The 26109-nt window shown below is 36.1% G+C and overlaps 1 protein-coding gene across 6 annotated transcripts in view; it reads left to right on the top strand.

The window, feature by feature from the left end:
- Nucleotides 1-25520, top strand: part of XRCC4 (X-ray repair cross complementing 4) — a 299449-nt gene extending 273929 nt beyond the window's left edge. For 5 of the 6 annotated variants that reach the window (XM_053587157.1, XM_053587196.1, XM_053587189.1 and 2 more), the window contains exon 8: nt 24918-25510. In XM_053587157.1, the coding sequence (XP_053443132.1) occupies nt 24918-25029 (112 nt within the window). In that variant the 3' untranslated portion in view covers nt 25030-25510. Of the gene's footprint in view, nt 1-24917 lie in introns of all 6 variants that reach the window. The other variant, XM_053587148.1, reaches the window with a different exon arrangement.
- The last annotated feature ends 589 nt before the right edge of the window (nt 25521-26109 follow it).

The following is a 26109-nucleotide window of genomic DNA, read 5'->3' as shown; positions in this document are numbered from 1 at the left end:
CAGCCTTATCTGAATCCAAACTGGATGCTTCTGTAATAAGACACTGAATTTTATTAAGTTAAAACTGCTGAAATTCTCTCTGAAAATGCGGCCAGCTAGCCCTTCTGTGGACTCTTCCACTAAAATACATCTAAGTCCTGCATAAATTATGAATACACTTTTTCTAATATACACAAAAATACATTTAAAATTATGGGATATCTTCAAAACTACAGCAAGCTGAAGGCAAAGCGGGCACCCTTCTACCAAACAGTAACAAAGTGAGAAGTGGAGCTGCATTGAAAATGCTGATTGAGCACAGCAGCTGAGGTCTACTGGGCCCTGCGTATCCTGGTATTGCCCCGGCTTTCAGTAGAATAAGCACAAAGCCTTTCTGGAAGAAGTCCTTACAGGTTATTTCACTATTACCAAACTTTCCCAGAAAAGTAAATGAAGAATATTCCCACCTCATTTTATGTGGCTAATATAACCTTGATTCCAGAAGTAAACAAACAAAAAGAACTGGAGAGAAGTTTACAAAAGGAAAATTGCAGGCCAGTTGTCTACTAGCACATAAATGTAAATATCCTGAACAGTATTAGCAAAATAAATCTAGCAGTAAATTTTCTAAAAGTGTAAAAAAATATGGTGGGATGAGGGGGAAAGAGGCAGATATGTTGATCAAAGATACAAATTTTCAGTTATGCAAGATGAATAAATTCTGGAAAACTATGTACAAAAGTCTAATATAGTTAATAATACTATATTATATACTTGAAATTTGCTAAAAGAATAGATCCTAAATGTACTCACCACAAGAAAATGGAAGGTAACCACATGAGGTGAAGAATATATTAATTAGTTTGACTGGGATGTTTATTTCACAGTGTATACATACGTATATCAAAACATCAGGTTATATACTTTAAATATATATAATTTTAATTTGTCAACTAAACCTTACTGAAGCTGAAGAAAAGATGTAATGATTAATGTACACACTATGATTTAATTAAAAAAGAAAAGATGTAATGAAAAAGTTGAGTTTATTTCAGGAAGAAATAAATAATTACAATATACCACACTGATTAAAGGAGAAAAACTATTATTTACATTTCATTCATACATAGCAATTTAATAAAATTTGCCAGTTAGACATAACATTTCCTTGCAAGCTAGGATTTATAAGAATGTTCTTATGTATATAAAAAGAAAACACAGAGAATAGAAACATTTCTTTAGATCAAGATGCCTGTGAGCCCTCCTTCTATTCAATATAGTATCTAACACAATATTAGAGGTTCTAGCCAGTGCAAGTAAAGCACAAAGAGAAATAAAGTGTATAAATCTTAGAAAGAAAATATTTTCAATATTCATAGTACAAATGATTAATCAAATAGAAAATCCAAATCTATAGATAAATGTTTTGAACTAATAAGCATTTAGCAAAGTGACTTAAAATATAATAAAATACAAAAATCATTTGCATTTCTATATATCAGCATCAAATACTTAAAAAACATAATTCAAAATATACAAGGATTAAATTATAATAAGATGAAGTAAAATATAAACTTAGAAGGTTCAGTATCATAAAGATTTTGATTCTCCACAAATTCCTTTGTCATTAAAACCCCCACAAGATTTTGGCAAGTTGTTTCTGAACTGAAGTCTTGAAGAAGAATAAAATGGAGTAACTTTCTCTACCAGACATCGTGACTTTTTATACAGGAATAAACATGAGTAAAGTATAGTATTGACAACACGATAGACAACAAGGCAACTAAATAGAAGGGTTGAGTAATGTACTCACGCTTGCTTGCAGATTGGACAGATGGGAAAGCAGTAATGTAGTTCACTAGAGAAAGGAGCGACAGCATGGTAAATATTAGGAAAATCGAAATGTAGTATCCCCAGTTCAAAGACAGGCTCAAAAGTATTAAAAGTCTGAATATAAAAAGGAACAGTTTGAAATTTGGGGGAGAAAGCTCAGAATATTTTTAAAGTTTTGAGGAAGAAAAGAAATTCTTAAATAAGGCTGAAAGAGTACAACTCACCAAGAATATAAATTTGACAGGATTAAAATAAACAACTTCTGTTCATCAAAAGGCATTATTTAAAAATTATGACAACTCACTTACTGAGAGAAAAATTTTTTATACATATATCTGAAAATAATTTGTGTTAAGTCAGTAAGTACAACCCAAGCAACCTAATAGTAAAAATGGGCCAAGGACTTAAGCAGGTTTTTCGGAGAAGAAAAAATACACAAATGTCTTTTAAACATATGAGAATGTGGTTAGCATCATTTCCTCTCCACAAAACACTTCTCAATTACAAGGGGAAAGAGAAACTTTGCAGTGTAAAAGCATGGCGGACCTTATGATCAAAGTGGACATCATCACTACTGGTACAAATTGAAACCAAACACCGCGTGGTCAGACGTGGGAAGGACACAGCAGCACTTTGTCACAGTTCCACCAAAGGTGCACAACTTTAACCAAACCGTGGTCTAGTATCAAGCAAATTCAAGGTAAGGTGCATTCTACAAAATCAGTTGGCCGATTATTGTCCAAAGTACTCCAAAATATGACTAAGGAACTGAGAAAGAAGAATAGAGATGCAACTGTTGAAAGTAATCTGTCATTGTGGACGTTCTGTAAGATTGAAGACTGGATGGCAGTGATGTAATCAGGGTAATTTTCTGTTGTGAGAATGGTTGTATTTTGCTTAAGTAGGAGAATGTATATAAGGACAGTATGCTCACCACTATGTTTGGAGGTAATAGGGGCATCGTATCAAATTAGCAACTTCTCTTCAAATGTACTGTATCTGCCATTCTTGAGACACTTTACCAATGTACTCAGCCCTACTATGAAACTAATTTAGGACCTTCACATGAAAGCTATAACCCAGTTATAACCTAAGAATAGGGGGAAGGGGAAGAGGGTGGGGAGGGAAGGGGGAAGTGGGCAGAGGGAGGGTGATAGCTGGGATTACACCTGCGGTGCATCTTACAAGGGTACATGTGAAACTTAGTAAATGTGGAATGTAAATGTCTTAGCGAAATAACTAAGAAAATGCCAGGAAGGCTATGTTAACTAGTGTGATGAAAATGTGTCAAACGGTCTATGAAACCAGTGTATGGTGCCCCATGATCACATTAATGTACACAGCTATGATTTAATAAAAGAAAACAAATGTACTGTATCTGTAACTTTTCTTTCAGCATAAAATGGGAAAAGATTAATCCTACAAAAAGATATCATTTAAGATCACTTGGCAAAAAGTTAAAGTTCTGGCAATGTTAAATGTTAGGTAGAAATTATGGTAAGGTAAGAATTCTTATACACGACTATCAGGAGTAGAAATTGTTCAGACACTTTGGTAATTATGATAAGGTATGTCAGGTAAGAATTCTTATGCATGACTAACAGGAGTAGAAATTGGTCAGACACTTCGAAAAACAATTTGACATCATTTTATTTTAAAAAGTTAAATATTCACATATAGTTATGACCCAGGAATTCATGCAATACAAAAAGAAAATCTAATACATGTAATCCACATAAGGTATATTAAAATATCCATAGTGGGATTATTTAACAAAAGTAATAAAAAATAAATCATATATAACACAGTATTACATAATGTTGAAAATTACTGAGATGTATGTGTAATATTATTTAAATGTGAGTGAAAGAAGTGGATCATGGAAAGCTAACGACAGTGTACTGTTATTCCTAATAACTCAAAAAAAGGAGCATTTACACAAGATAGTATTTAGGAATATATATGTGTGTGTCATAAAACTTTTCCTCTTAAGGCAAAGAAATGATTAACACACACACACACACACATATATACATATATATGTGTGCATATATATATATATTTTCTATATTTAGAATAGGTTTATACCTTTCTGGAGAGACAGGGGAGCAGATTGAATGTAACCATATTGGTAATTTTGGTTTCTTAAGTTAGGTGTAGCATCCCAAAAGTTTGATTTCTTAGTTTACTTTATAAATTTTAAGTATGTTACCCATTATATGTATATTGTATTTATCGAATATTACATAAAATATTTTAAATAATTGAAATCATTGAACAGGGATTTAAGATAGCAGGTTAGGGTTTTCCCTTTTAATGCTATTAAGGAAGCATTTTAAGGATGGAGAGAAAAAGGGAGATGTAGCAAGATCTACCTGTCAGGACTTTTTTATTTTTCCTAATGTAGGCAAACAGTAAAGAAAAGAAAACTCTAGGGCTGAAGCATTAATACCTTGCTTGGTATTACGTTCTGGGACCTCAGGTGTTTTTGTTTGTTTGTTTGTTTGTTTGTTTTAGACTATTTGAAACAGCCTCTACCTCAGCATTAAAATACAGCGGGGATAGATAAGATACAATACTCAGCCACCTTTGAGGCCATGTGCCTTCTGGCCTAGTTTACTAACTAAAGTGCTTTAAAGAAGTAGACTTTGGGATGCTGATTTTTCTTCTTTTGAAGAGTCTCTCTGTGGGCAGAAAATTAAACTCCTCTTAAAAAAGCTTTGCTGTTAACTAAAGAATTCCATTTCGACTTGTCAGATGGTGCTCTAACTCACGAAGAAAACAAGCAAATTGATTCTGTAAATTGGTAGACAGCTTTAGGAAACACAGACTAGTGACCTCATGGGTCTAGGACTCGATGTTGTAAAACAGAGATGCTTCCTGGCAGCTGTGATATGAGCTTTGTCTGCACTGAATCCATACATGGTGAGTCAACGTTAAACTATACGCAAAAGAAACTTCCATAACAGCACAACACAGAGCTCACATTTCGAGGTATTTTCAATGAGTATTCACCCCAGCAGTCATTGATTAGAAAGACAGGAGTTGTGTGGCCATTAAACATTTTTTTTTTTTGTATTGAAACATCCTTTGAGAAGGTTAGGCCAATAAACCTTACCTTAACTAGTAAGAGACAGCTGTCCATATGTGTCCGAAAGACATTTGACTGAAAACATAGAATCCTCACTTACCTCCTCACAGGGAGCAAAGCAGCAGCAGAAGAGTTTATGTTTAAAAACTCCAAGTACCCACTTTGTGTTTTTCCCTGCTTCGTGATGGCCAGTACCATATGGCTTCCACATAAGCAGACCTGTTACTAATAAACTAGGACTGATGTGTAATTACGTTTTCAGTGATTCATCTGTGAAACACCCTGGGTTATTTTACATGGAAGCATCTGGTTCACATGTGTACAGTGGTTATTCTGTGTGATTGACATCTGTACTCTTCTAATAAAGTCCGACTGGCACAGATGTGAGCTATTGCCTTCCCGTGCAGACACAACTTGCATTTAAAAAATCCTTACCTCAAAAAAAAAAAAAAAAAATCCTTACCTCACCCTTCCTTAATACGAACATTTCAGTCTTCTACACACACACACACACACACACACTCATTGCTTGCGCTGTGACTGGATCATAATATAAATATTTCATGCAGTGTATTTCAATCATTGAAAAGATGGATGTAGGCACCTTTATCTCTTTTTGTGTTTGTTTAGACCACAGCATCTGTTTTATATTGTAAGCTCAAAGAAGGCAGTGACCATGTCAATTTAATAATACGCAGACAGTGTCCGGTAAAGCATAATTCACTTCTGAGCTCTTGCTAAGTACTAGTCAGTCAAAACGATGATGTTAATGACTTTAAGGAAAAATAGAGCTTATAACCTAACTGTAAACACCTTTTATGCTTTAAGAGGCATTTGTTATACATGAACCTGCTTTTAATTTCACACATTATAATTAGCCAGGTAACACATAAAACTGTGTTTTTTTGAGCAGGATTAGTTTACTTTATGTTAGAATAATTCTCTAGTGATGTGTGATATACGATTATAAAGAGGCAGAGTTCAAGGCAAGTTTCCTGGGTGGGGTAGCATTGTAGCTGTGCCTTCTAGGGATAGAATTTGGGCTCATAGTAAAGAAAGGAAAGATCTTGAAGCAAAAGCTAAAAGCAAGGGGGTTAGATGTATGTTAGGAGGATGGGGAAGGCAGACCGACCTGGGTTCAAGTCCTTCCTTGGCCAATGTGTAAGTTGTAAGACCTCCGTCCTCTATGAGTCACTATATTAAGATTTTCTTTTCTGATCTGGAAAACAGGAACTATAACGACATAGCATCATTATGACAATTACACAAATAAGGATCTCAATACATGTGTAAGGAAAACGTTAATACTTTAACTTGCCTGTTACTCTTAGTGATAGATCAGCAATTTTAGCTAGACTTTCAGCAGAATTTGTATGTTGAGCTCTATAATAAACAAGGTGAAAGGAAGGTCCAGGCTATGTGTGAAGATTTAAAATCTCTGGTTAGAATTCTTATTTTCACAGAGAAAAGGCCAAGTCCTCTTTAAAAAGTCATTTTTCCCTCTTAAATTATTCTTTTTAGTTATGTGTGGCAGAGTGACATCAAAATATTACCGCGTATGCCGAAATTAAAATATCAGTGTCATGATGAATAAAACACTTTTGATGTGTAAGTTACCCTTGTTTTTTTGTCCTTTTATTTACCCTCTGCCTGCTCAGAAGCATGGTGGGCTCTAACTCTTTCTGAATCCTGTGAAAAAAATACCTGTTTGCTGTATTTCCAAGTTATATTTCCTGCATAAGGAATAATTTGGCCTACACACTTACATAAGCAGACAAAACCCATTCATCATCTATAATAAGTGAGATGACCTAATGTAAAATCCCCAAGATGAGTGAACAATAACAGCATTCCATGTAAAGGATGCACCTCTGATATGTAGTATCAAAATTTTTATGACTGCCACATAAGGGGGGGCGGCGGCAGTGGTCTGTACAGAGAAAAATAGAAAATTCCTAGTCACTTCTTATTTTGTAATATGCAGGTATTTTACTAAATACTTTCTTTGTCTCCCCCCCCCCCAATTTAATCTTTTTCCCTACGTTTATATAGAGAGGCAACTATTGTGGTAATTGCTGCCATTAAAGTCTTCATATCTATATAGCATTATAATCTTCCTACAGAAAGAATCACATCATATCAAAATACAACTTAACACTTAAAAAAATTTAGTTTCCAGGTAGTGGAAAAACCATGTCTGCTACTCTGTTAGTTATAGGCTCTGTTTCTCCCCCTAGCATTCCTAGGAGTAAGAACTTTCAGGAACAATAGTGTTATAGACAACTGTTTTCAGTTAGAATCAATAGAGCCATTGCCTTCAGAACATTACCTAGCAAAAGTATATTCAAGGACACTTATGAAACGTGACTTAAATAAGTTAAATTGTTCATAATGTTTTACTATGAATCAAGAATCAGTTACATTTTTAAGGTACTTCAATGTTACAGAATACAATGAAGTCATTAAAAACAATTATGTAGACCTGTAATTATTGACAAAGAAATGTATTCTCCAACAAATTATGAAGGAGAAAGTGGCATGAAGTACTTTTTATAGTGTGATTATTTCAAAAAGACTATGTATATCATGTGTATATATAAATGAAAATTTTAAATATTACACTAAGATATCAACAGGGTAGGCACAGAGGATGATTAGAAGGGTCTGTCATTTTAATAAAATAAAATTTATTTCGAGTGTAAATAAACTTTTCCCTTAAATAGTGATATGATATAGTAATCAACTCCATTTTCTTCATGTGAAAAGTTGCTGATATGAATAAGTTACTTTTAATCATTAACAACCAAGTATTTCTTTAACAGTTATAGAAAATTACTGTATAGTACACATTCAATAGCATTTTATATGTAACATGAGCATTTTTGTTTATATTCTACAAATATAAATAGTCCTTCTATAAGGAAAGATGTATACCATCATTAGATTTGAAACTTAAAATGGGTTTTTCATTCTGCAAGTCAGTACTTTGTGTATTGTTCATCATGGATGTTATAGTTAGTTGTTTAAGTATATTTTTCATCAACTGGATTATGAGATTTTCAAGGAGAGTAATTTTGTTTTATCTTTGCATCTCAGTGGCTAGCACAATGCCTGACCCTGCAAAAATATTGATTGAAAAAAGGAGTGCCTGAAAAACAGGTTTTCAACGTGAGCCGACTATTAATCAAGCTCTTGTGATTATTACTTTTTAATAGGTCATGCATACTATAGATGTAGTAGTCTTTGCAGAATGGTCTGAAAAACTCTATTACTTACAACATTTCTGAAAAATATGACTTGAGTTTCATTTTAAAATAAGCTTTTAAGAGTAGCGCCCGTAGCTCAGTGGGTAGGGCCACATACACCCAGGCTCGCAGGTTCTAACCTGGCCTGGGCCAGCTAAAGCAACAATGACAACTGCAACAAAAAAATAGCCGGGCATTGTGGTGGGCACCTGTGGTCCCAGCTACTCCGGCTGAGGCAGGAGAATCACTTAAGCCCAAGGGTTTGAGGTTGCTGTGAGCTGTGACACCACAGCACTACCGAGGGTGACATAGTAAGACTCTGTCTCAGAAAAAAAATAATAATAATAAAAGAAAAAATAAAATAAAATAAAACAAGCTTTTAAAAAAATAACCCTTTCGGGCGGCGCCTGTGGCTCAGTGAGTAGGGTTCCGGCCCCATATGCCAAGGGTAGCGGGTTCAAACCCAGCCCCGGCCAAACTGCAACAAAAAAATAGCTGGGCGTTGTGGCGGGCGCCTGTAGTCCCAGCTACTCGGGAGGCTGAAGCAAGAGAATCACGTAAGCCCAAGAGCTAGAGGTTGCTGTGAGCTGTGTGACGCCATGGCACTCTACCGAGGGCAGTAAAGTGAGACTCTGTCTCTACAAAAAAATAAATAAATAAATACCCCTTTCTTAAATCACAAATCTTCTGTATGTGGACAACTGCAAATAGGCAATGATGGTTCCCGCCTTGTAGGAACCAAAGTTCTTACAGACTTTTCTTTTTAATTATTCCTGCTATTCACTCCCAAATTTCTTAGTTTTAAAAAAGTAGTCAGTGATAATCTGGGAAATATCAAACATCTTTTTTCTTTTATGGTCTGACGTGTGGGCATATTTTCATAGAGAGCACTAAAAGAGTACAGCTTAGACAGCCAGAATTCAGATTTTTGTGTTTACCCATCTGTGGAGGTCCAGTAACATTTTAAGGGCAGTTTGGAGGTTAAATATATTTTAAAGGACATGATGATCAGATAGTAAAATCCAGCTAAATATTTTCCATGCATGTTTATAACCTGTTCAATTTTCATGGTTGTCTTTTGAGGCTGCATGTGAATTTATGGACAACAACTTTCCTGATCCCAAACAAGTGTTAGAATTTCTTAGTTTAACATTGTAATTTCTATTTATACTTTCTGATTTTTGAAATCTGTTTCTCCTCCTTTATTTTTTTTATTTTTGTAGAGACAGAGTTTCACTTCATTGCCCTCGGTAGAGTGCCGTGGCATCACACAGTTCACAGCAACCTCCAACTCCTGGGCTTAAGCGATTCTCTTGCCTCAGCCTCCCGAGTAGCTGGGACTACAGGCGCCCGCCACAACGCCCGGCTATTTTTTTGTTGCAGTTTGGCCGGGGCTGGGTCTGAACCCGCCACCCTTGGTATATGGGGCCGGCGCCCTGCTCACTGAGCCACAGGCGCCGCCCCTGTTTCTCCTTCTTGATTGGTTAGTGATTGTGAAATTCATAATTATAGTTCCCACTGATAACCAAGGCCATGTTCTGCACAGAATGAAGGACAGATAGAGCTGAAGATTTTCTTTCAGCTTTGACTTACTTGCCTTGTTAAGAAAAGTACAACTGCTCACTTGTCCCATTGCTTCTCAATGGCCAGAGAGGAGAGGTTTAAGTTGACTACCATTTCTAAGACGTTAATAGTAATAATAGTTTGGGATTTGCATTTCTCTGATGATTAAGTATGATGAGCATTTTCTCATGTGTCTGTAGGCCGTGTGCCTGTCTTCTTCAGAGAAGTTCCTCTTCAAGTCCCTTGCGTGGGATCACTTGTTCTTTTCTTGCTTATACATTTGAATTCTCTGTGGATTCTGGTTATTAAACCTTTGTCGGAGACATAACCTGCAAATATTTTCTCCCATTCCGAGGGCTGTTTGCTTGCTTTACTTACTGTGTTCTTGGCTGTGCAGAAGCTTTTTAGTTTGATCAGGTCCCAGTAGTGTATTTTTGAAGCTGCTTCAATTGCCCAGAGGGTCCTCCTCATAAAATACTCTCCGAGACCGATTTCTTCAAGGGTTTTCCCCACACCCTCTTCTAGTATTTTTATAGTTTCATGTCTTAAGTTTAAATCTTTAATTTACATGGATGGAGCTGGAACATATTCTTCTTAGTAAAGTATCTCAAGAATGGAAGAAAAAGTATCTAATGTACTCAGCCCTACTATGAAACTATTTTATGGCTTTCACATGAAAGCTATAACCCAGTTATAACCTAAGAATAGGGGGAAGGGGGAGAGGGAGGGGAGGGAGGGGGGAGGATGGGCGGAGGGAGGGTGATTGGTGGGATTACACCTGCGGTGCATCTTACAAGGGTACATGTGAAACTTAGTAAATGTAGAGTATAAATGTCTTAACACAATAACTAAGAAAATGCCAGGAAGGCTATGTTAACTAGTGTGATGAAAATGTGTCAAATGGTCTATAAAACCAGTGTATGGTGCCCCATGATCGCAATAATATACACAGCTATGATTTAATAATAAAAAAATAGTAATAATAATTTGATGAAACTTAATAAAAAATCCAACTAGAGTATTCCATATTTGGGTTCTGAGTTTATGTTTGCTTAGAAGTTGACCAGCATTTGTTAGTGAGACTTTTAGCCATCAGAATTAAAACACTGTTCATGTAACCACAACTTTCCCTCCCTGAACCTTCCAGTAAAGTGGGACATAATGAAACTCATGGTGTTTGTGTGAACTTGTAAGTATATAAATTTATAAACATCCAGAACTACTTGGAAAAATAAATAATTTAAGTGAGCTCATAATGGAAAGTGAGCTGCTGGCCAGCAACAGTTCTCAGAAATTAAAATTTCCTTGCTGAGCCATAAATGGGGTTTAAATATTTTATATGTGATGACATTTCTAAAAAGTCTGTATTGTTGCCCTTCTGATCTGGAATGGATTACAGTCTGTGTAGATTGTACATGAGACTAGCTGTAGCTTTTTTCACACTCAATTCCAAGAGAAAAAAAGGCAAATATCCTCAACAAGAGACTTTTTCGTAAATTTATTCAATAGAAACTCAGTTCTTTGTTCTAAGTGATTATTTTAAATCTGAATAAAAAATGATTGTAAATTATTATCCCTGTTCTCAGTTTACTCACAGTGTAGGCAGCAAAGATATCGCTAATTAAAGTCTGTGGTGGACAGTCCTTTCATCGAGAGGTGATTTTAGTGTCTCCCCCTTGAACCTGGGCAGCTTTCGTACTCATTTGTAAACAGTAGAACACAGGAGGAATGATGCTGTGGGATTTTCGGAGGCTGTCAGAAAAGTCAACTGTGTACTTAGAGCCCAAAGCTTTTATAAAAGTTTGACCACCTATGGGCTCCATGTTGCAAGGAAGCCAAACCTCTGTAAACTCTCCAGTAACCAGGCCTAATCTTCCAGTCTAAGCCCTGGATATGAGTAAATGAGCCTTCTTCAAATCCAGCCTTGTTTCCACCTCAGCTTTCCTGTATTCCTAACAAGGCCTTGACACCATGGAGCAGAGCCTAGCCATCCGCACTGTTGCCTGACCAAATTGCTGACTCGCAGAAAATATGAACATAATAAAATAATCTTCATTTTATGCCACTAAGTTTGGGGCAGTTCCACAGCAATGGTTGCTGGGCAAATACCTACATGATTTAGGATATACTCTGTGTAAATAGGAGATAATGACCTTCTTTTTGAATGCTTGACAGAGGCAGTGACATTTGAACTTGGCTTTGATTGATGAGTAGGAGTCTACTTAGAAGATAGAAGAGTTCTAAAGCTGAGGGAACTGTGTGGAAATGTGTGGACATTGAGAAAGAGTTTGGTTAATGACAAGAAGTTTGTGAAACTAGAAATTATGAAATTTTTTTTTTTTGCCATGCCCAAGGAATTCCAACTGTATCCTAGTAGGAGTGGAAAGTAATAATCAGATTTGTCTTATAGAAAAGAAACTAATTATCAGTTGCAAGGAAGCCAAACCTCTGTAAACTCTCCAGTAGCCAGGCCATATGAGTAAATGAGCCTTCTTCAAATCCAGCCTTGTTTCCACCTCAATATGGATATGACTGGGTTATAGCTTTCATGTGATGAAAAGCTATAACCCAGTTATAACCTAAGAATAGGGAGAAAGGGGAAAGGGAGGGGAGGGAGGGGGAAGGAGGGGGATTAATGGGATTACACATGCGGTGCATCTTAGAAGGGTATATGTGAATCCTAGTAAATGTGGAATGTAAAGGTCTTAGCAAAATAACTAAGAAAATGCTACAAAAGCTATGTTAACTAATGTGATGAAAATGTGTCAAACGATCTATGAACCAAGTGTATGGTGCCCCACGATCATACTAATGTACACAGCTATGATTTAATAAAAATAAAAAAATAATTAATTTATCCTAAAATATATATATATATATATATAGATATGGCCTGAGGGGAAAAATGAAAGGCCAGGAGAAGAGTAAATAGTTATGTAAGAAATTCAAATGGCAGATGACCAAGGCCGAGACATATAGCTTTCTTATTCACATAATAGCAAAATAAAATAAGTTAGATAACTATAGCTGTTTGAACTGTTAAATCAATTATTTATGGAATGTATATGTTCAGGGCATAATAATTAAAGGCTATAGCTGATCCTGCATTTTGGCAAATTAAAACTATTTAAACTTGTTACTCTTTCTGAACAGAATGTAAAAGCTTCCTCTACTATGAATCACTAAAAAATATTACTTTTAAAATCTCACTAAAAAAATCTCATTTTTAGATTTTTGTTAAGCCACTGATTACAGCAGGACATTTCAAGAAATGAGCCCACATTGTATCAATTAGTACACTAATGGAACTCTATATTACACTTACTTTGCTTCCTCAAAATAAACATTGGTTCAATAGAAAGTCCTGAAAAATTGGTAATTTATATAATCATAAAGATTTCACAGTGAGAAAATGTATATAGTATCCTTAGCTAATGTACAGTAGAACCTCTGTAAGCTGACCACCCCAGGGACTGGTCAACATACAGAAGTGGTCAACTCAAGGAACTAAGTGTAATGGACTGACGCGTACAGTGGTGCTTGTCCAGTCTATGAAAATGAGGTTGGCTTAAGGATGTGGTCAGTGTAGGCAGGTGGTCAATTATGGAGGTTCTACTGTTGTTCTATGAACATGACACACAACTGTAGTCCCTGCCTTCTATGTGGATTTGACTCAACATTTGAGATTATTTCACATATTTTTAGTATGATAAATAAAAGTTTAGTGCTGACATATACATTTTTGTTGGAATCGTAGTATCATACCTGTGTAAGACTTTTCTAGGTCAAAAAAATCCTTCTCCAGTAATTCTGGAGATAGAGACATCCCCTCTGTGGCGTGTGCTGCCCGCTCTACACAGCGATTTGCCGCCAGTTGTGGGATGCAGTGATTTGTCTTAAAAGCATTCCACCTTCACATACAATTTGCTTTTTCTTGACAGTTTGGTTATATTTTAAATAGCAACTGAAAAGTTTAATCTTTTAAATTCAAAAATCAAAAGCCAAAGGATTGTGTATATTACTTCCATCTGCTTTCTCCGGGGCTTTGACCCTTTTCTGACATATTTCTTTAAGACACACCATCTCCCTAAATTTGAGAAATGACCAACTTTCTTTGAATTCACCAATTATATAACCAAGAGGAATTATTTTTTTTTTTTTTTTTAATTTTTTTTTTTTTTTTGTAGAGACAGAGTCTCACATACCGCCCTCAGGTAGAGTGCCGTGGCATCACACAGCTCACAGCAACCTCTAACTCTTGGGCATACATGATTCTCTTGCCTCAGCCTCCCGAGCAGCTGGGACTACAGGCGCCTGCCACAACGCCCGGCTATTTTTTTGTTGCAATTTGGCCGGGGCTGGGTTTGAACCCGCCACCCTCGGCATATGGGGCCGGCGCCCTACTCACTGAGCCACAGGCGCCGCCCAACCAAGAGGAATTATTAATAATATGCCTTGTAAAAAAATAGTTTTTTTAGTTTGTTCATTTTACATATTAGTTGTATGATACTCATATGAAAGTAGTATACGATGTTCATAATGTTACGTAATAGTCTGTCTTTACAAAGTCAGGCTGCAGAATCACCCTTAGTCAGCCATCTCATGGAAAGTCTAAGGAAAATTGTGCAGTAGGGCCTTAAACAAAGTATGAAGCCCTTCTAAGCTGGTGGCCCTGTGTGACCGACAGCACGGGTCACACACCCGTGGTGGTTCTTCGGCTGCCTTACTCTTTAGAACTTTTGCAGTGAAACAGCATTTCGTTTTGTTATCTCCTGAACAAGGGCTCCTGTATTATGTGTTTAGGAGAGTTTAGCAGCTTAGTATTACTTCTGCCTTAGGCTGATAGTTTGCTCACTTTTTTATCCCAAGTTTGCCTCAGTCTCTGATGGAGAGTAGGCACTCAGCACATATTGGATGGGTGGGTGACGGATGGTGACAGTCACAGCCCGACTCAGGATCCGTTTCTGTTCATCTCTAGGTGAGGCCCGCTATGCAGGTCTTATTTGAGCTTCAGGCACATTGCACTGACCTTGCAATGCCTCTTCCAACAAGGTCAAGTTTCTCTCAGCTCTAGGTTCTAGAGGTCCTGCAGCCTGTTTCAATATTCAGTTTTCCTGAAAAGTATTTAAACTATTAGAGTAACAGTCGAGTCTTAACAAAGTTAAGTCTGGAGTGGTAAGCAGAATAATGTCCCACCTCCACCAAAAAAGGTCCTATTCTTAATCTCTGGAGCCTGAGAAGTTGTTAGACCATGCAAGAAAGGGAAACTAAGATTGAAGATGGACTTAAAGTTGCGAATCAAGTGACTTTAAAAACAGTGAAATTATCCTGCATTACCCGGGTGTGGATCCAATGTGATTGCAAAGGCCCTTAAGTGGAAAAGGAGGTAGAAACGGAGATGGAGAGAGAGAGATGACAAAGCAGGCAAGGTCAGAGTGATGTGATGTGGGAAGGAGTCCATTTGCCATTGTTGGCTTCAGTGACCAAGGAAGGGAGTGGCCTCGAGAAGCTGGAAAAGCGATGAAACAGCTTCTCCACTAGCACCTCCAGAGAAAAACTCCGCTCTGACAACATCGTGATTTTAGCCCAGTGAGATCCCCGTCGGACTTCCCACCTCCAGAACTGTAAGATGATAAATTTGTGTCATTCTAAGGTGCTATGTTATGGTAATTTGTTGCAGAAGCCATAGAAAACTAAAACAGCTGGTCCCACACTGTTGTGAAGCTCTGGCTGCTGGCCCTGGGTCCATTAGAGATCACTTCACTTCCGGAAGGCTGTTATTGTCTGCCCATGTGTTTTCCAATTTTTTTTGTGGCCAAAAGTAGAGTGCTGTCTCCTTTCTCTGTATTTTTATTTTCCTTCATTGGACCACTAAGTTTGGGGGTTTAGGCTAGTATGTGTTGTTTTCTCAGGGAAACAAGTAATACAGCCTGTTCTGGACAAGATTAGTTTCTTAGGTTGTTAAAAGGTGGAGGGATTCTGAGAAAAGAGGCTTCTGCCAAGTTCATTTGGAAAACCTAGGGTAAACAAGCTCCTTTTTTCTTAAAGCACTTAGAAAAATATTATCTATGTATAAGGTTTTTAAAAATATTCCAGCAATTTAAGATAATATTCAGCAAAAGGTATCCCTGTCTCTCAGTCCAAATTCCTATCAGCCTTTACCATTTCCTGATGTGTCCTTTCTACAGAGCTACTGTAGACACACAAGCATATGTATGTACACACACAGACGTATGTATACACATACGTATTATGTGTACATGCACACAGAGACACACACACGTCTACACACACATGTATTATATGTACATACACACAGAGACACATGTATACACCAGTGTATTATGTGTACATGCACACAGACATGTGTATACACACGTGTGCATCATGTGTGCATGCACACAGACACATGTATTATATGTACGTACACACAGAGACACGTGTATACACACATGTATTATGTGTACATGCACACACAGACACACACGTCTACACACACGTGTATTATATGTACGTACACACAGACACGTGTATACACCCGTGTATTATGTGTACATACACACACAGACACGTGTATACACATGTGTGTATCATGTGTACATGCACACAGACATGTGTATACACGCATGTATCGTGTGTACATTCACACAGACACGTGTATACACGCATGTGCATCATGTGCGCATGCACACAGGCACGTGTATTATATGTACGTACACAGAGACATGTGTATACACACATGTATTATGTGTACATGCACACACAGACACATGTATACACACATGTGTATCATGTGTACATGCACACAGACACGTGTACACACATGTATCGTGTACGTGCACAGAGACACATGTGTACACACGTGTGCATCATGTGTGCATGCACACAGACACGTATATTATATGTACGTACACACAGACATGTATACACACACGTGTATTATATGTACATGCACACACAGGCACATGTCTACACACGTGTATCACGTGCATTCACACTCTAGTTCTCTATACACAGTCCTCTGCATCTTGCTGTTATTTTACCTAATAATTTAATTAACAGGTTTATTTATGGAAGGAATTTCTATAGGTTTCTTTTCAGGTTAATGTGAGGGTCCAAACAACTAAGTCACAGTATTAGAATTTATTAGGTAGAGTCCTTCTCGTGGTTATGTCTTGCATGATTTTTACAGTTTTTAATGTGTACATGAAACTCTTACAGGACTTCGTGGAGAAAAATAAATATTTTCCAAACACCTGGGCTACATCTCTCTTTCTCTCTTTTTTTTTTTTTTTTTTTAAGAGAGTAGCTCACAGAACTACTTTTCAAGACACACTGCACACAACCAAGCTGCATTCCCAAGACAGAAAAACATTTTCTGGAGTAGAAATAAGATTTAGTATAGCCGGGTGTTGTGGCGGGCGCCTGTAGTCCCAGCTGCTCGGGAGGCTGAGGCAAGAGAATCGTGTAAGCCCAAGAGTTAGAGGTTGCTGTGAGCCGTGTGACGCCACGGCACTCTACCCGAGGGCGGTACAGTGAGACTCAGTCTCTACAAAAAAAAAAAGAAATAAGAGTTAGTTACCCCCATGCACCAGAATGGATTTAAAGGGAGGGAAACCCAGGCTTAACCCTGGCTCTGTCACCACCCTCCCTGCCTGTTCACTTCCACTCTCACCAGCTGTGTGGCTTTGGGCAGTTTGCTTAACTTTAACTTTTTGTTAGTCCTGTTTATCCTAGTTATTCAATTATATACTTATTAATACACACAATCAGTGGAACATCTGTGTGACAAATACTGTGTCAGGGCAAATAAAGCAGTCTGCCCCCTGGAGAAGCTTCTAGGCTAGTGAGGGAGGCTTCATTTATTACATACCAAGTAGCAGTCAGTTAGCAAGCAGATTACCTGGCTTGTCTTAAAGGGAGACAGTTTCTACTCTTATAGGCATAGATTAACAGTAGCAGATGTCACCTAAACTATTTTAAAACTCACAATGAATGCAGGACAAAGTGAAGTTTAATATATTTCAAGTATTGATTTGTTAAAGCATGCATGGACTTTGGTATTGGTTATCTAATGAATTACCAGGACTATTCTCTATCTGAATAAAGTATAGAAAAAGTGACAAAATCTTTAAATTTCTTATTATGAAATTCCTGCTTAAAGGGTTGGCATCTTTGTAGATTCTGGCTATGTTTATCTCGGTAATTCACTATTAAAATTAAATTACGTAGAACTAGATAATTTGATTTTCAAATTCATAATAGGGGTATTTTACAGGAAAATTTTAGAATTGTTAGTATATTTAGCACTAAATGTCTTTACTCTTTATATTCTCTTTGTTTCATTCAAAATCATTTATTCCAAAAGCATATTTTCATTTCCTTCTTGCTCTTGTTTAATTTAAACAGCAACGTTGTATTTATTAGAAAACAATATCTTTAGGAACTTGATAGAAAATAGCATATGAAATTTCTTGTATTTGCCATTTTGGTTGCCAGAAATTTTCAGCTTCTCTTATTTCATTTTCTCAGGCTGATGAAATGACATCTAGGCCTAGTGAATTCCAGACAATGTCCAACACGGGTTTTACCAAATCCTGATGACTTCAGTCTTAATTTATTTAGGAGATGTTTTTGGTTTTTAAAAGGTCAACTAAAAATTTGTAGGCTACTTTTCCCATTTACTCTAAGATCAAATATTTTTAAAATTCTAACATTTTGGAAATACAGTGGTAACTCTGGTGATGTAAAATCTTCAAGTACATTATTGAAAGCTTTTTTATTTAAAAGGTGTTTTTATAATTGAATTTATTCCATAATGAGAACTCTGTTAATGTCAGTATGATAGCTGCCTAGTTACTTAATAGCAGCATGTACTTGGTATTTCGATTTGGCAATTTTTTGAAGTCATTTTAAAGGTTTGATTGAATATATCCTCCTCTTAAAAACATTTATTAGATATTTGACTTTATTATAACCAAATCATGTACTTCCCAGCCAAAGCTGAAGTCTGATTCTCACCTATTACACTGCCATTACTTTACCCTCATCTTCATCCTTCTCCCCACATCTGAGCTTTGTCCCAGTCCCAGAGGAAAGTCACAGATGAGATAGGGGAATTCCAAGGAAGTCGGAGCTAAAGCCAAGTTGCATGTACTTTTTAATTTTAATATGAGAGAACAGCTACTTCAGAATGCCCTGCCTTGGTGAATAGGCAGAAATTGACCATTTGCTAGATTTTTGTTGTGACTGTTGGAGTCCAAAAGTTTTGAGACTTCATTCTTCCCGAAAAAAAACATCGACTGTTCTTGTCTATAGTAAATCATGAGCATAGTAGTATCCCCTCCAGATGTTTCTTCTCAACTCCAGATTATTTATAGTGGATGAAAATAATTTACCTAAAGTGTGTTTACAGGTTCAGCGGTCAGAGTTACAGACACAGCCAGCATCCAGGTGGCAAAAAGACCCAGCACAAGCTGTGGGCACACAAAATAAATTTTGCCCTTGGCATCTGCAACACACCCCCCCTTCTTGGTTCTCCTCATCTCTGTCGAATTATTCCTTTCCAACCTCCTGTTACTCATTCCTCTCTCTCTGCTGTGTGACCCTGCAATTTTAATATTCTCCAGTATTCCCTAATTAATAGAATGGAATTGATCCATTCCATTCTTTTCTTTGATAGATTCTTCTCAGGGTGATCTTTTCAACTCACTCACATGCCTTTAGTGGCCACTGATGTGGCTGTGGCTGTCACTGTACAGATATCCCTCATCTTAGGCCTATTCAACATCTGTCTCCATTTAGACATCCTACAGCCACTTCCTACTCCTCACACTGTCCGAAGCTAAATTCTTTATGCTAACCCTTCTCCTCTTCTGTATCACCATCTTCATAATAAACAAAGCTACCAAATGTAGAAATCAGCCCTACTACGAAACTAATGTATGGCTTTCACATGAAAGCCATATGACTGTAACCCAGTTATAACCTAAGAATAGGGGGAAGGGGGAGAGGGAGGGGAGGGAGTGGGGAGGATGGACGGAGGGAGGGTGATTGGTGGGATTACACCTGCGGTGCATCTTACAAGGGTACATGTGAAACTTAGTAAATGTAGAATGTAAATGTCTTAACACAATAACTAAGAAAATGCCAGGAAGGCTATGTTAACCAGTGTGATGAAAATGTGTCAAATGGTCTATAAAACCAGTGTATGGTGCCCCACGATCGCATTAATGTACACAGCTATAATTTAATAAAAAATAAATAAATAAATAAAATAAAAAGAAATCTGAAACCACTGCCATGGAAGAGCAAATAAGATCAAGAACTGTTACATATATACACACAGAGATACACTCTCACAAACACACACACACACACACACACACACCATAGTTCAAAGAGTAATAAAATGTGCATAGTTTTGAAATTTAATTAAACAGAATCATGCCATGTGTATTCTTTTGTACCTTGACCTTTTATTTAAAATTATGCTTGAGATTCATACATGTGTATAGATGGATAGTAGTCCATTGCATGAAAATTGGATAATTTATTTGCCTCTTTTCCTATGGAGAGACATTTGGGTAGTTTTTAGTTCTCCACTATTAGCAACAGTACACCGAGGATTGGGGCATATCTTCTGACGTACACATACAAATGTTTACCTAGTGTATATACCCGGCAGTAGAAATCCTGGGTTAGAGGTGCATAGTCTTCATATCCTTTGGCAGATATTCCCAAATTGTTTTCTAAAGTGTTTTCAAATGTTTGCAGTCCCACCAGCAATAGTTTATCTAATTATTCCGCACCCTTTGAGATCATGGATATTACCTTCTGCTAATCTGGTGTGAAATATTTCACAGCGGCTTTAATTTGCATTTCCTTGGTCACTAATGAAGTTGAGCTTATCACTGTATGCTCCTTTCCCCGAACTGTTCTTCCTTCTTGGAAGTTCTGTAGTTGATGTGCCATTTTGCAATATGTTTCTAAATGATGCTGGGTTTTTAAAAGTTGATTATAGGAGTGCGTTGGGTATTAATTTTCTTTTAGTACGAATGTTACAGTATCTCCTTGCAGTTAATGACTTATTTTTCCATTTTCTTTAAGGTATCTATTAATGAATAGAAGTATTTTTAATGTAATTGAATTTATCAATCTCTATGTTTTTGGCTTTCAACATCTGCCTTAAACAAAAAGTTTTCTTATCCCAAGGTACCAAAGACATTCTCTCTTACTTTCATCTAAAAGCTTTAAATTTTTGCCATTCCCATTTAGTGTTTAATTCACCTGATGAATTTTATGCATGTTGTACAGGTAGAGATACAGTTAGGCCACATAAATGTTGATTTTTTATCTTATTTTAGAACCATTGTTTGTGTCAGAAGCCAAGTGACCTTGATTCTTTATGTATCTTGGTGCCATCATTAAACATTTTCCTGGACCTCTCTGTTTGCTGTGGTTGGTGCCCTGACATGTTTCAGAAATATTATCTTCAGAATATGTTACCAAATGCAAGTCATTCACTTTAAGAAATACTAATGCTTCTCATTTGAATAAGAAAAAAATTACTATTCCTGAGAAAATGTCTTTACAAAATCAACCAACACCTCAAAATATCATTTTAAAAGATGTAAGGCAGAAAATTAAAAGGGAAATCAGTCATTCTAACATTGTAATGAAATTTTACCTAGATAAAATAGATGAAACTTTTTTGACAAATCTGGCTTTTGATCTATACTTTTGATTTTATGTGGTTACTATATGTTGTTAATTAGATGGTGGTAGTACAAATTTGATTCAAGTTCTAGTTTGTATGTGTGTGTTTCTGTTTTAATTCAGTGTGAAATTAAACTAATAGAGTATAGAAATCTCTACAATTATATTATTGAGAACATAAACCTCTTAGTGAGGTAGTCGTTATCTGAAGAACTTTCATTTTATTCCCTTTATTTGTAAAAACCCCATGCCTTAGTTTTTAATGTTACAGTCTCTAAATCTATCATTTTGTTTTCTTCTTTAATTCACATTATTAATTTATTCCATAAATATTTTTGAGAACCTATATTTTATAAAATATTTAATCATAACTATCTCACAATTCAGAGGCTTAAGGAACTCCAAAATTATACATAGTAACCCTAACTTTGCACAAATTAAATTAAGACAGTGATGTCCAGAAAGGTTCAGTGATCCAACCAAAATCTCCAAGTGGTAAAGCATAAATAAATATTTCCTGATTATGGATTCAGAATTCCTCCTATTGTACCAATTCAACCGTGGAAAAATATCCAAAAATCTATCTGAACACTAAATATTGTTATAACATTTATAGAGATTCCTAAAGGGAATCCTTATCTTTAAACTACTCATAGCATTTTTAGGTGAAAAGACATGTTTGAAAAAGACTAGATAAAGTAAAAGGTTTAACTGAATGCTTTTTGAGGGCATCAGTCAGTGAGGGGTTCATACTTTGCATACTCAACAAAGACATTGGTTAAACAAAAAACTATCTATTGAAATGTAGGGTACTGTAAATGATAAGAGGAAACAAAAATGAGCCTGAATGTAGAAAATCAAAAAAAAAAAAAAGTCTTTGTGGAAAGTTTAGAATTTAAACTGAGTCATACTAATATAGGAACTCCCAAGTTTCAAATCGCTACTTTACCTCACTTTTTAAGACTTTAGATAAAAGTTCTCTGAACTATTTGCTTTTGAATTGCAACTCTTTAGCATGACCTCTGGAACAAGCATGTTCTTGAAAAAAATAGAGTGATAAATACACTTTGATACATGTATAAGGATGTTAATTGCTGTATTGTTTATAAGAGTGTTTGAAAATGGAACTAACCCAAAATCTATCAGTGGACAAATGGTTAGTCCATCCAAATTCAAATGAATGATGAATGTACATCAGTACACAAAGACAACTTTAATATCTTGTAGAATAAAATTTTCAAGCTGCAAGACTATAAATATGTAGAATGATCCCATTTTTGTAAAAACTATGAAAATACAAAAATTCAAAATAGGATAACATTTTATATTCATTGTTGTGCTTTTTAGAATTTACTTTGTGGCAGGGGCCTGTAGTCCCAGCTACTTGGAAGGCGGAGGCAGGAGAATCACTTGAGCCCAGGAGTTGGAAGTTGCTGTCAGCTGTGATGCCACAGCACTCTACTCAGGACAACAGCTTGAGGCTCTGTCTCAAAAAAATAAAACTTTTTTTTAGTTTTAGGTGGAGTTCTAAATGTGCTTTGTTGACTTAGCATGGATATGAAAGCTGTAGAACCAAGATCTCCATTCACTGGAAAACCTTTACTGAGAACCAGTTATGACAAGACACTATGAACAAGAATCAAAATCTATTTATGAAGCTCCTGTGACTTTAAAAGGAGATGAGAATTGCAAATAAAGTGACACAAATGTATTTCTTTTATACTTAATCACTTCAGAATTGTCCTTTTGTCCTATGTTGATTTTTTAAATGAAATTGATAGATCTCTGTGTTCTGATTGCACAGTGAACAAAAATTATGAGATTTTTTCCATGTTTTACTTTTTAATTGGAATAACCCAGTTATCTCTTTTGCCTAGGAAAAGGCACAGTACCTGTAAGATATTTAGAGACAGAAAAAAATGTTTAATGTTTGTTTTTTGAGTTGACATTGAAAACCTATTCATGTAATAATAATACTTTTATTCCATGCTATATCATTTTCTCCTCTTATGAAATATATTTTTAGATATTTAATTACATGTTACAATAATTATGTCTGTATTTATTGTTAATTTTAAAATTGCAGCTCCCGGAAAGTAGTGCTTGTCATCTTGACAATACACTAATGCCTAGCACTTTGGCGTTCCTGTGGTGATAATATCGTCTGAACTTGGCTTGCTCAGGATGAGACAGAACATGTCTCTGGCCTAGAGGCAGGCAACCATGGTTAATCATATGCAATCGGGAGGCCACAGAGGGCCATGTGGTATATTCATTTCTAATAATCTGTGCAACTAAGTATGGCTACAGGCATTTTAATATACTTATTATCTGAACATAGTTGATTTGGGTGGTTTTGTTGGTTATTCTTTTATTCTGGTATTAGCAAAAGCTCCTATTTAAATTATGTAATATTATCAAGTAATACAAACATTTTCATCTACATCAATTCATTTAATATTTAGACCACCTCTGAGTCAGATATTATTATCTCAGTTTCAGAGGTAAAAGAGCAGAATTCCAGTGAGGTAATTGACTTGCCTAAAGTCATGTAGCTAAAAAGAAATAGAACTGAATTCAAAGATGAGTCTCCTGACTTTAAGTCCCATGCTTTTTCAGCTCTGCCCTGCTCCTGTGACTCCTGCCTGGCCTGCAAAGTTGGAAATATGGATAATACTGAGTATTACTGGGTTGACTCAACCTAATCATAATTGCCCCCAAAGTTACCTCTAATTGTTAATATTCAGCATATTTTATTTAGGTTCCATGGAGAACTACCGACAAGGTTTTCGCATGGATACTAACATACATTCCTAAGATTTACTCCTGATTGAACTCTGTTAGCCTCCAGTTCACTCTTCCTAAAACGAGTTAACAAATTAGCAGTGATCAGGGCAGTGACCACAGGACTCACAGAGAACATTTACATAAATATAAAGGCCAGTCCACTGAGACAGTAACTGCAGTGCCAAACCTGAATAACATTTAGTTTATTGAATGAAGAAATGTAGATTCTTCAATGTAGTAAATGAACGTAGATCAACAATATTTCATTAACAGCTGCTTCGTCATCTACACACTTGCAATCAACTGGCCACGAAAAAAAATTCACGCAATCAGGACTTTCTATTACTGAGATTAAAATGCATGTTAATAGGTAGAATTTAAGGAAGCTGAAGGAAAATGTAAATTGTGAGCAAATGATTAAAGGAATGGCTTGAAACCCCTTCTGTGTCTTGGCTTTAAAGCATAGAAAATAGAATATTTTATTTCTCAAACTTGATTATGAGTATTGTTGTAGGCCTTTGAGATTTTGTTAGCTCAGAATAAAAACAGATTAATTCTAAAGCAGTTAAAAGAAATGAATTCCCTTCATCTCTTTCTTCATGGTTAACAGCAACAGCATAGGGAAATAATTCTCTAAACCAATTCTGAACCAGGATCTGTCATTTCATTTACATGTCTCTTCATTTTCTTTTTAACTGTAGACTTGATCCTTCTCTACCTGAGACGTGGAAAAAGGAGCACATCTCAGCTGAAAACATGTCTTTGGAAACTCTGAGAAACAGCAGCCCAGAAGACCTCTTTGATGAGACTTAATAGTTTTGAAAAAAATACTTTGATGTTCACTAGACTGTGTTTTCTATTCATTTCTTAAAAATTAAAAAGCAAAATTTCAACTCGGCAGCAGCTATTACTGCACCTTACAATTTAATTACATACACACTGAGTTGGAACCATTGTGCAAAATGGATTACACATGTACATAAAGATATGATTTGATGACAGTGGTGCATTATTCTAGACCATTCAGCATGCCTATAATTGCATAAAATGTCAGACTTTTGTGCAAGGGACACATTTATCGTAATCATTCACACGTATTATATGTAGTCATTGTCTAACATCCTGTCTAGGAAGATTTTGGAAATAGGGCAAAGAAAACATCTTTTTTAAATGTCTGCAGTTCTTTTTGAATAGTCATGTTCTGAACACTGATATTTGAGCATTTTAATCTGTGTGATGATACATAAAATATATTTTTAGTTGGTTCATAAACAATCTGATAATAAAATTTTCAATACACTGAAGCTTTTGTGTTCTTAATAAAATGTGTTATTTAGCTGAAGTTTTTCTTTTACTATAGTAGCAGGTCCTTAGAAAGTGCTCATTAATTAATATAAACATAACACCCTTTTGTGTCAAAAGAAAAGCATATTTTTCAGGGCTTGTTGGAAACCTAACACATATAAGGCCCCTCCTTTAAGACATCTGCCTTGTCTTTTTTACTTTTCTATCCCCAGTAACATCTGGAACTTTTTTTTTTTTTTTTTTTTTTTTGCAGTTTTTGGCCAGGGCTGGGTTTGAACCCACCACCTCCGGCATATGAAGCCAGCGCCCCCCTCCTTTGAGCCACAGGCATCGCCCTGGAACTATTTTTTTTATTATAGTCACTGTTTCTACTTCCTAATTTTTCACCTCATCTTCAGTTTTTCCCAATTTAACACCCATTTCTTCCACACTACTCAAAGTTAACAGCATCAAATTTAACCATCTTCCTAAATCCAGTGGTTAGTCCTCTCTCAGTCACCTTAGCAAGCCTTTCAGCACTTTGGATATGGTCAATCACTTCTCCTAAGTAAACATTTTCTTCACTTGACTTTTGCAATAGCATATGCT

Source organism: Nycticebus coucang, chromosome 1, assembly GCF_027406575.1.
Source record: "Nycticebus coucang isolate mNycCou1 chromosome 1, mNycCou1.pri, whole genome shotgun sequence".
Lineage (NCBI taxonomy): Eukaryota > Metazoa > Chordata > Mammalia > Primates > Lorisidae > Nycticebus > Nycticebus coucang.
Note: the sequence above shows the minus strand (reverse complement) of the source record. Positions and strands in the feature narration are given on the sequence as shown.